The sequence below is a fragment of the Cheilinus undulatus genome, linkage group 7 (genome assembly GCF_018320785.1).
Source record: "Cheilinus undulatus linkage group 7, ASM1832078v1, whole genome shotgun sequence".
NCBI classification, from domain to species: Eukaryota; Metazoa; Chordata; class Actinopteri; order Labriformes; family Labridae; genus Cheilinus; species Cheilinus undulatus.
This window is the reverse complement of record NC_054871.1, coordinates 25,148,082-25,159,864: the sequence shown is the minus strand read 5'-3', so window position 1 is coordinate 25,159,864 and position 11,783 is coordinate 25,148,082. Positions and strand designations below refer to the sequence as shown.

At 39.9% G+C, this 11,783-nt stretch overlaps 1 protein-coding gene across 8 annotated transcripts; it reads right to left on the bottom strand.

Moving 5' to 3' along the window:
* Nucleotides 1–942: 942 nt before the first annotated feature.
* LOC121512090 (vitellogenin-2-like) lies at nucleotides 943–9,853 on the bottom strand. Of its 8 annotated transcripts, XM_041791110.1 has the most exons (35): nucleotides 9,814–9,853; nucleotides 9,407–9,427; nucleotides 9,094–9,245; nucleotides 8,723–8,974; nucleotides 8,464–8,625; nucleotides 8,223–8,371; nucleotides 7,987–8,137; nucleotides 7,736–7,893; nucleotides 7,496–7,661; nucleotides 7,285–7,410; nucleotides 6,985–7,203; nucleotides 6,682–6,899; nucleotides 6,497–6,594; nucleotides 6,293–6,417; nucleotides 6,087–6,188; nucleotides 5,679–5,798; nucleotides 5,404–5,590; nucleotides 5,225–5,318; nucleotides 4,947–5,132; nucleotides 4,727–4,862; nucleotides 4,403–4,619; nucleotides 4,000–4,316; nucleotides 3,805–3,954; nucleotides 3,679–3,723; nucleotides 3,526–3,594; nucleotides 3,205–3,411; nucleotides 2,966–3,108; nucleotides 2,715–2,853; nucleotides 2,491–2,620; nucleotides 2,222–2,405; nucleotides 2,021–2,115; nucleotides 1,823–1,917; nucleotides 1,541–1,706; nucleotides 1,149–1,310; nucleotides 943–1,055 (listed from the first exon to the last, which is right to left on the bottom strand). In XM_041791110.1, exons 1-35 carry the CDS (start codon nucleotides 9,851–9,853, stop codon nucleotides 943–945), a joined length of 5,094 nt encoding a protein of 1,697 aa, XP_041647044.1. The 8 variants fall into 8 exon arrangements, with proteins under 8 accessions (XP_041647044.1, XP_041647042.1, XP_041647045.1 ...); XM_041791108.1 differs by having other exon boundaries at nucleotides 3,805–4,316; XM_041791111.1 differs by having other exon boundaries at nucleotides 3,883–4,316.
* Between the last annotated feature and the right edge of the window lie 1,930 nt (nucleotides 9,854–11,783).

Sequence of the window (11,783 nt, the reverse complement as noted above, 5' to 3'; positions counted from 1 at the left end):
TGATTAACAAACCCTAATATTAAGGGGTCAGGATCTCTGTTTGAACAACACTGAGCTAAACTAACTGGCTTCTCAGCTGGCAGTAAGTTCATTATTAACGTTCTTTATGGAAACTGTTCATGCTGAGCTACCTGATAGCAGGATTTTATTTTAAACCAACTCATACTTATTAAAGTGTCAGTCAAACTTCTGTGTTTTTCAATTTAAACTCTTACAATGTCATAATTAGATACTTAAAAAACATTTAAATGACTAAAACACAATGTTAACTCATATATGAAATACACAATATTAAAAATAGCACTAAGGGAATACTCTAAAATTTACTATTTATTTATTGTGAAATGATTTTATGCTTTAAAGATTGAAGTTTTCAGGATTGTGACTTTTATGTGCAGACAGATGGACTTAATGAAGGGATCTAACCTGACCTGACATGACTTATGACCTATGACTTTCAAAGCCATATTTAGGCCATCTCAAACTAAACTAAGGGATGTTGCCTCAAAATAAGTGTGAAGAAAAATTGTTGTTAAAAAGATTTTATTAAATGAGTGTTTTTTTTTCTTTTTTTAATTAGAATAGGTTGAAAAAATGTTTCAGTGGCAAATCAAAGAAAAAACTGAAGGACACAAATCCCTTTTTGCAGTTTGACAATGGGTAGAGGACTTATGTTTTGATGTACACTTCAGCTTGGTGCGTGGTTAATTTATTTATGTATTTTTTGTCTTTTACTGTTGGTAATGAATATAAAAAGTGAAAACTAGGCTTTATTAATCAAATGGTTCCTGTTGGTTTTACTGATATTTAGCTGCTGCATTTGAAAAAGAATATCAGACAAAAAATGTTTCATATGCTTCTGCGATTTATTCAGATTTACAGTAAAGACAACAATACCTGCATGAAACAAAGATCAACATGGTGGGACTAAACGTAAAGAGATTAAGCACACTGAGGTGTGCAGCGACAGGCCAGGTGGGCTTCTGCTGTTTCCCTCAGGTCGATGCTCTTCTCAAAGATACCTCTCATAGCCTCAGATCGGCTCAGGTTAGTATCTGTAAAACAGTGAGATAGTTAGGCACTGTGCAGCAAGACTGATGAAGTATATTTTAGTTTATCAAGTCAGCTGTGATTTCTTGCAGACTTACCAACAGGCAGGCAGTGGTAGCCAACAGTGACATTGGTGGTCCGGACCGGCATGCAGCCAGGCAGGCAGCGCAGCACAGGCTCAGCAGAGTAGCATTTAGACTCTTCGCCATGGAGCATGACGTGCTTCTCTAGTTTCACAGATTCAAGCTTCATGTAGCACTCTGGAAAAGTACAAAAAGGAAGGTAAGCAATGTATACAAACATTTGTGCTTATCTTCAGAAGGTCTTTCGTTGAACCCATATGTGTCCTTAGCCTGGTTTCTCTATATTCTTTTAAAAGTCTGGCCTTGAGGGTGTTGATGGTCATCACTTAAATTTCTTTCTATGCATCATTTGGTCATTTTTGAGTTTAAGTTGTATTCTGATAGAAGAAGATGGATGAAAAAGTTACCTGAGGCATCCCTACAGCTCTGTGCAGGTATAGTCCAGGAATGAGCATAGCTGAGTGCGTTCTTTGTCTGGCGTTTGTTTGGTGTGCGGTACTCCTGTTTAATTTCACTGTCAGCCTTTCCACAGAGTCCACATGTCTGTCCCCTCATCCAGTCCACAACTTTAACCTGGAAAAAACCCAAACAGATCAGCAACGATGAAATGAGTGAAAAGTAAAAGAGAAATAAATCTAAATAGAATTAAAAACCAAAGTCTAGGAGATACAGTCCATGTCTTCAATCACCTTCCATGTGTTCAGATCAAAGTAGACCTCCTGGAGACCATGGCTTGGAGCGTGGAGTGCAAGTCCCTCACCTCTCTGAATGATCTGAATTTTAGCTAAAATGAAAAACAATATGTTAAATGATATCTCATTTTAAACTTTCCACAAATAACTTTATGATAGCGGTTGAAATTGAACAAAGAAGACAAAAAAAAAAACCTTCTGGATGCATGTATGGCAGGCTGCTGATGGGAATTTCTACTCCATTGACCTTCACCATGACAGCATTGTCCTTTGGATACATGTCCACATCACTGTTGAAAATCACATATATGTTACAATTGATTCTTGAATATTTAAGTTTATTTTTTTTTCTCTTTTTTGGCAGTTCCTACAACTTTAAGAGGTAGTTGTTCTTACATGTTTGCAACCTTTACACTGATCAGGTTCTGTTCTTGTGTATGATCCCTCTTCAACAGAACAATGAATTTAAGCTCTGATGTGCAATCCTGAGCCAAGACCTGGTAGCATGAGTGAGGCATCTCATTCTTGTACTTCCTGTTGTTAAATGTGACCAGTCTGTTATTGACCATGGTGCACTCAGCTGAAATCAAGAAGAAAGAGTTATTAGTAAGACAATGAGTTAGCAGACTCATTTCTAAAAAGCCTGTTCCTTAAAATACTTTCACCTGCATGTGCCTTGGTGATCATATAGGAGATCTTATCAGCCCAGTTGTCCTGGTATGCTCTCAGCTCAGCAGCAGTTTGTCCAAATGGCAGAGAAATAGGGAGACTCAAACCAAGTTTATACATGGTCCTCTGTAAGATCAAACCATAATGGTTATTTAAAGAATAGCTTTAAAACTAGAGGACAAGGAAGGATCCAGTAATTTTTGATAAATGGAATATAAACCTTTGGTGTCTTCAGCACAATATTCACGCTTGTTTCAGTCGCAACAGCCACGCTCAGTTTGACCTCCTTACGCACGTTCTTGACCTTTGCCAGGTTTATTTCAAATTCCTTAGCAATGCGGGAGATGTACTCAGAAAGCCTGGCCAGACATTAAGATTAAAATGATCTTCAGCAATTAGTAAATGTCACACTGAAATATGAAAGGAATTAACAAAAAAAAATTAAATATATTCAAAATTTTGTGAGCTTACTCCTGAGCGTAGCGTTTCATGCTCTTTGGAAGTTTGTCCCAGGTCAGCTTCAGGCGGAAAGCAGGCTCTTTACCGACAACTCCAGTCTCAGCTGTGATCTCAGTCTCGTACTCTTTGCACTCAATACCCCATGCAATCTTGGCCTAAGAAAGAATAAAACCAACATTGAAACCCTAAACAAGACACATTTCTCACATCCTTTTTCAGCTCAGTTCAAATAAGTAAATTAAAGTATGTACCATTAGCTTGTGGTGGCTCAGCATCACGCCATCAGCGCAGATTCTGTAGTGGTCCTCCTCGGCCAAGTTGGCAAAAATAAGCTGAAGTCTGGCGGTTGCTCTGTCAAAGTAAGCTGCGATCTGGTATCCCTGAGGCTTGTGATCAACTCTCACAGCACGGACAAGGATGGTCACAGCTGGAGAGACTTCACTTGCGAGGTACTTGGCCTGAAAGTGGGAGGATTAATTAAAGATTGGTGAAGTTGAAGTGTTATTGAAACTCTGGATTTTTTTTTCCCATTGGATTCAAGAAAATCTAAATGGTTTGGTTGGATGGCTTACCTTATTGTAGATGCTTTCAAAGCTGTAAGCACTGCTCTTGCTGTTGGTGCGAGCTGTGGAGAGGGCATGCTGCAAACAAAAACACAACACATTTAGCTTCCCAGAACCAAGTACATGATATTAGAGTCCAAAACACTTCAACCAGCAAATTACCTGGTGGATGTGGTTCTTGGTAAATGCCATCTCAAACAGTTGTTGCTGCAATAGGAAACAGAATGAATTATTTCCCACACTTCCTTTTCGGTTCTACTCTTTCCTTCAAAGATAAAGTTGTCTCACCTTGGACAGGGAGCTGGATCTTGAGGAGCTGGAGCTGGAGCTGAGGGAACGGCTGCTAGAGGAGCTTCTTGAGCTGACGCTGGAGGAGCTGCTTGAGCGACGGCTTGATCGACTGCTAGAGGAGCTTCTAGAGGAACTGCTGGAGCTGCTCTGCACTCTCTTTGGTGTCTTGCTGGTGGGAGCCACAAGGTCGACTGTCTTGCTCTTAGGGCGAGACGAAGAGCTAGAGGAGGACTTGGATGAAACAGAGGAGGAGAGGCTTGAACGGGAGCTCCTGGAACGGGAGCGGCTGCTGGAGGAAGAGCTGACAGACCGAGAGCTGCTGGAGCTTGAGCTGGAGGCTGTGGCATTCTTCAGACCAGGAACCAGGATTTTCTTAAGTTTCAGCAAGACATTCTTGTCCTCCAGGACTTCCTCTTCTTCACTCAGGTTAATCACTTTGATGATCTTTTCTGCTGCTTTATCTCCAACCTGAACCTCAATTTCAATCTTCTCAATGGCTGGTCCAGCAGCTGCAACCGCATAGATAAATAAAACAATACATTATATTTTTGAAACATTTTGCTAATGATCCGTTAATGCCATCTTTGTCACTTGCCTGGAGCAACCTCAACAAAGACGGCATGTTTTCCAATAATGGCGTAGAGTGGGCAGTCTTTGATGAAAGCAGCATTACGAGATTCAATCTCAGTGCATGCCTTGATTCCAAAGGTTTCAATTGCGGCACACATTTTCTTCTCGAAAGCCTTGGGTAGTTTCAGTTTGCTGGGAATTTTTTCATGCAGGTCAAAGAGAAGAATTTCAGAAGATGCAGACTGTAAAAACAAACAAACAAAAAAAAAAACAGTAGAAGTCACCACATTATTTTGAAGGGCAAGATGTTTGTGTTAGCACAGAAACCTTGTCAGAAAGCCAAACCCACCACGTCACCAGCCAGAGAAGATATCATCCTGGAGGTCTCTCTTGACAGCTGTGCTGAAAGTTCAGCTGGAATCACAGGTGTGAATTTGGCAGCTGCGAGGTCTTCCACATTTCTTGCAACAGCGAAAGTCTCAACACTGTTGGAGAAAAGAAAGACAGTTTAACAAAGCATCTTAAAAGAAGATGGTGCTTTTTATCTGTGTACAGGTATAGACACATACAGTGCAGATGCAATCTTATCGATTCCTTGAACAGGCAGCAGCTGAAGCTTGAAGTTGCCCTTAATCATGTCAATTCTTGCTTCCATCTTGGCAGGAACAATTGTGTGGACTCTGGCTCTTGATAGCAGAGCAGCCTGGATGAAAGCTGTGTTTACTCCCATAACTGCGTAGGTATGCATGGAAACACTGAAAAGAAAAGAAAACATCAACTTTACAGGTTATAACCAAAAACATAACTTTTTGATAAACTGGTGAGAAGAAGAACCTTTTTAGGTCACCTTGGAACAATGGCAGCCCTCATGTTGATATCAGACTTCAAAAGTTGAGCAGCATGGAAGTTCTCAGGCAGAGGTGGTGTCACATCAGCTTGGACTATAAAAAGCAACAGGTTTTTAGAACCACAAGGGGAAAAAAACCCTCAAAGGATTCTAGGTAAAGCTACATCAGTGGAACTTACATTCAACCGAAGCAGCAGCCACTGCAGCAGTGTAGAAACTAAGCTCCATAGGCAGACCAACAGTGGTGGGAAGGATGCGACGCACCTCAGCAACCAGAAGTGGTTTAGCATGATGCAGCGCAAAACCAGACAGCAGACCATCCAGAACTTTCCTTCCTTGTGTGTGAATAGCTGGTCCACTGACAAGCTGCAAAGATAAAAAGTTAATGAGATATCAGATGCTAAATTCAAAATGCAATAATGGCTTGGCTATTTTCCTCTGCATTATGCTGTACCTCAATGATCTGGTCAACAATTGCTTTGTCGATGTTGGCAAATGCAATTTCCTGTCCGAAGAATTTCACATACACAGAGGCCAGGGGCTGGCTTGAAGGATGAGCCCTCCATTCAGAAATCTTTGTAAGAAAAAAACCCCCAATAAATTCAACATTTAAACTTCCATGAAACGCAAAGAAACATTAGACTATGAAATGTTTAGTTTTCTGGTTCAAATCTGCTTCAGACAAGGTCTGTCCTAGTGGAGTTTGCATGCTTTCTCCTTGCATACATGGATTTTCTTTGGTCCCACAGGTGTGTGAGAGAGTAACTATTTGCTTTTCTCTGTATGTCAGCCCCTTACATCCCCATATGGGATAAAAAATCAATAGTGGACGAAAGAAAATTATCAATGATCTTGAACTTACAGCCCTCATAACTTGTCTCATCTTGGTGACCCTGTCAGTGTCCTCATTAGCCTGGCGATGTTTCAGGAGAGCCTCCTGGATTCCCTCGGTTCTCACACCGAGCTAAACAAAAAGAAAACATGTTTCATTTGATGGTTTTAAATTTCAAAAGAAATGTAAGATGCCTCCATTGTGTTAAGCAGCTATGACAGACATTACTGCCACACCTCAAACACGTCAGCATAAGCTCCTGCGAAGTAGGTACGAGCTTTGGCCAGAACACCTCTTGGCAAAACAGTGGCAGCATTGTTGATGTAGAAGGCGCTGGCAGCAGCACCCATCATCCAAGGGCCTGCAATTTAAAGAATTGTGAAATATGATGATTTGACATAAAATTTTTGATCAAAAGTATTGTTTTCTAATGCTCTTACTGTGGTAGGCATCAAAGTAGAGCCCTTTGCTGAAGTGGTAGCACAGTCTGTCGTATTTTGGGCTCAAGATCTTCACAGCAACATTACAGGAGGCAGCACTGAAGAGAGGACATTGTAATATAAAATCTAAAGCAGTTACATGAAAAATAATGACCTGCAAAAGGAAAAATGAATAGAGTTCTTACACAGAGGCAAGGTCAGGGGCAGTGCTTTTGGTCATGGCCTTCATGTAGGAGTAGACAAAGCTAGCGACCTGCAGATTTGTTTCTGTCAGGAGGGCATCAGCCAGAGTAGTGACCAGACCCATGGGAAGCTTGGTCTCAAACAGCACAATTGCAGCAACCATACGCAGCTCTGGATGGAGGGCCTTGTCCATGAACAGCTGAACAGCGGTTTCTTGGATCTATTTTATAAAGAAGAAAGTTGTCATTGAAAGAGCTCTTAAGTGTATTCACTTGTAGTAAAGGAAGGTATCTCTGTGGTCTTACCATCTTGGGCTCCTTCTTGGCAATGTTCCTCAGGGCCAGAACAGCATCAATGTGAACTCTGTGGGGCAGACTAGTGGCAGCGCTGCCAAAGCCGGGCAGGAGCTTCATGATTGGCTTAAGGCTGGCAGGGTGTCCAGCGTTACCCATAACTTTGAGAGCAAGAACAAGTTCCTCAGTTTCTCCTCTGGCAACAGCCTGGACAACAAGTTCATGGATGGGCTGTTGAAAGGACAGAAAACATTAATTTTTGAATCTGTAACCAAGTTTAAGTAACAGAACCAACAAACAGTTGATACATACCCTCACAAGCTCAGCAGGACAGGTTGGGTGCTCTGTACAGTATTTAGCAACCAGGGTACCATAGCCCAGCATGACAATCTCACGCAGAACTGGGTTTTCCAGGATCTTGCGCTCCGCAGCCAGCTCCTAAAGAGTGGTGAAAGTAAGCTATTACTTACTCCAAGTTTTGACATAATTACAGTTGCCAAAGAAATCTTTAGAATCTACTTGCCTCAATAAGCCTGATGGCCTCCAGATCAGCGGTCACCATGTGCACAGATGACAGGAGGACTTGAGCAGCTTCCACCATCGTCAGCTCATCAACCATGAACTTCTCCTTGAAGAACTTGAGAGCAGCATGAGAACCAATGGCAGGGATTGCATTCAGGATCCAGTGTCTTAAAAGAGAAAATACCTTTTAGTATGTATCCACAGCATGCTTTTCACAGCACGTTAGGAACATTGCAGTCACCTGTAGTCAGGTCTTGCTTTGAACTGAGTCCAGAGGGCCTCAATGATCTCATATCTGGCCACACGCATGAGCTGGATGAGCTCAATGAACTTCAGAGGGGCATCTTCGTGGACCTTGGCCACATTGTTGGTCACAATGTGGTTGAGAATCTCAACAATCTGTCAGGAACAAAAGTATTTTACTTGTTAAAGTTTGCTGCTTCAGTATGCATTTTACAGAGATCTGTGGAGAGGAAACATTTCCAAGAGTACCTGAGCCTCGGTGTTGCTGATCCTCAGAAGCTGGATGGGTGTCTGAAGAAGCTCACTGCCAAACTCGTACTGCAGGGATCCACGGTGCAGATAGTCAGCTCTGATGGGCTCCAGTGGGGTCTTCTCAATCTCCAGGAAGGTCAGGACTTGTCTGTGAAACAACAGAAGGTAATTATCATTATGCATCATCTCCAAACACTGCTGTTACAGTCTTTTTTAAAAATTAAACCACATACTTGGCCTCCATCTGGGCTGCACCGTTCAGAATGTTGAAAGGTGAGAACTGGATGAGCTCTGTAGCAGTTGCCTCCAAGATAAGGGCACCTGTGGCTGCCGGCTTCATGATGTAGCTAAAAGCGGCAGTTCCCTTCATGGCCTTTCCTCTCTGCATTGACGAGACCAACATTATCATCACAGCAGTCTGGTCTTAGAGGGAGGTGTGTGAAGGGCAAGTATAAAGACAGAAATTTTACTTACAGCTTCACACTCAACACATTTCTCGGTGTAAACCAAGCCAATGTCCTTAATTATTCTCTCCTGGCATTGGCTCAGGTCCTTGGTCTTGGTCAGCATGATGCGGTCGGCCTTTGTGTCCTCACTGATGACATAGTGGGTCTTGCACACACCCTGAGCTCCAGGCTATTTGACAAAATAAAGATACAGTATTTGCACTATCAAATAACTGTTTTCTAGTCCAGGTTTGCACCATTTGAACAGTTGGGGAAGCTATTTGTACCTCTTGCAGCTCATAGACGTTCTGAGTCTTCTTGATGTTCAGCTGGAAGATGTTGAGGATTCCCCTGTAGATGTTCAGGACAGTTTCAGAGACACCAGCAGGTGCAAACACCTTGCTGACAACACCGCTGGTATACTCAAACTTGATGGGAGTTAAGAGCTGAGCAGCCAAGGCGGTGGTGAGCTTGCTGGCTGGGATGAAAGCATCCTTGGGCCAGATGCCGCTGTACTCAAAGATTTCAGGGTCTAAAAGCTAAAAAAGAGGAACTCTGTGAATATTGTGGTAGAGCTGTTCATAAACCTTATGAAGAATCGTACTAGGTCACCCGTAGGTGGTCATATTAAACTGTATTCTACATTAAGGGGCCTTACCTTTAAAATGAAGGTGTCTGCAGCTTCTACACTGATTAAAACTTTGCTCTGGATTTTCACTCCAGCACGTGCCAGACCCTCCTCAGGAAGACCGCCCATGAGCACAGCTTCATATTTGTACACATAGGTCTTTCCAGTAGCAAACTCTGGGACTAAGGAGATGGACATTAAAACAGACAAGTGCATGAGTGCATTATAAAGAAAGTTCAAAACTGAAAACTAAAAATGTTGTAAACATAGTTTTAAGGTTTTTTTTTTTTTTTTAAAGCAACTTGCATAGTCTGTTTTTTGTTGAAATAAAAAGACAACTTACCAAAGCTGACCTGGTACCCGGCTGCAATAGTAAGAAATATAATTTTGTTATTTATGATTATTATTATATTATTATCATTAACAAGGTATTTGTGGAACAAAAAACATTCTTTCTTCGTGGCAAAAAAAAACAAAATATTACACTGTCTGACATATTTTTTTCCTTTTGAAATGTATTGTACTGTCGTTTTGGGTATGATCTAAGAAATTTATCAGAGATTGTTAGCAAGTCCAGTATCTGTTCTATGAAATTACAATTTATTTTCCTCATATTACATTGAAATATAAAGTAGTTAACCCTGTATTTACAGACTTCAAAGTGCAGCTCTTTAATTTTCCAATAAGTAAAATCATTTTGAAGTCAATCCTTTTTTTTTTTTTTGCCAAAAACCATGAAGTATTACTTACCCACAAAGGCCACAGTGAGAGCTAGCACAAGCACCTTCATGGCTGGTGGTTGTAAAATTATTCCAACCAGGTCCCTGCTTATAAAGCTTTAAACTGGCTGTTTTCACAGAAAAATGAATAATTAACCTAATATCAGGTTACCCTGTCATTAATGTTACCATGCCCTGGACATGCTGACAAGGCAAACAGATTGAAGTGTGGACACAGTTATCTTAACCTGACATCAGGCTGGCACCAACAACCTCATGTCACAAACCCAAACCTATTTTTCTCTTCAATCTGGCACCATACTTAAACTGTTGAAAGCAAGTCATTTAATGTTTGATGGTATTCTTGCAAAGCCTACCTTTTGAAAATTGAATTTACATTGCACTAGTTTAAAAATATTTAGGGCTTAGGTTGAATACCAGAGTTAAAAAAACTGAACAATAAGTATACTAAATGTTAGTGTACTAAAGTGGTAAGAGATCAGACGTTACTATATGTAAAGTGTATGAAAATGGAGCACCGTATTTTGTACTATGTATCCTTTTGTTTTACTAAAATTGTCCTGATAAACTGGTGAGCAGTCTAGGGAGAACCCAGCCTCTCCCCCAATGGTCTTCAGCCTCTGCGACCCCACACACGTCAATCAGTATAGATCATGCGTGGACTGATGGATGCACTAAAGTAGCACAAAATCTCAATGTTCAGGGTAGTTAGTAAAATGAGAATATTTAAGGTATGCTCAGATAAATCCCCAATAAATATATTATTACATATGTACTTTCTCATATGATGAGCTAGACATGCACTTATAGTAAAATTAAGATAATGTGCCCTCCCAGTATTTTATACAAATTTACTTTCCTACATTGTAAATGTACTTGGAATGAAATTGAGTATAACACACTCTGTACACCACAGAGAACAAATGCACGAAGAACAAAATAACAGCATATTCGAGATCATGCTTAAAGTAAATTTAAATTGTTAAAATCGTACACTACAAGGGTAATTGGTACTCTACAGATAGAATCTAATGTGCTATGTCATACTTTGATAAATGTTCAGAAATGTATTGAATGAGATTTCAGTAAAAAAAGGTGACACATGACCATGTTTAATACTACTTTGTTACATGACAGCATAAGAACAAAGCCACATTTTGCATTGTCATCACTTCGTGTGGAAAGCATGATCTTTCTTTCAGTTTTTTGTTTGATGTCAATAGACTAAGTAAAACAGGAAATATGATCATTTTAATTTGATATAAAATTAATTTTACACATAGGAGGCAGTGGACCATGCTGTACAGGACTGGCACTGGTATTTTTTTTTTTTTTAGAATTTCAGCATGTTGTAATTTCTTTTTGAAAATTACAATGTATTGTTTTAAATAACAATTTAAAAAATAAAAATAAAATGGCAAAAAAGCCAGTGGACCTCTATAGGTTAAAAAAACGAATATTTAAAATGATAGAAATGGGAATTAAACAGACCATAATTATGTATCATCTGCTTTTACACCTGACAATAGCTACCATTGGCCTACTTTCTATCACTATTACTGCCACGTTTTAGAGTATTGCAGCTTCACAGGACTGCAATTCAAGTGTCAAGTTTGCTTAATCAATAATTCTCTGAACCACACTAACTGTTAGCTTAAATGTATTTCAACATACCATGATTTAATCATGTCACTATCTGTGTGTACTAGTAGAACCTAACTGTATTCTATTACATTATAAACAAGTTAAAGCAACATTTTTTGAACATATTCAAATTTTATTTTGTAAAAGTTTACGTTGGTGTATTTTGTTTTATTTCTAACACCCATTTAAACAAAATACAATAAATTTATTTATGAACAAGTCCTTCAAAAGTTCTCATGGAATAAATTAACTATTATTCAAATGTATAATACTCAAATGTATTTATTAATAGTTTGTTATATAACAGCTCCATAGTAGAATCAAAGTGTCATGAGA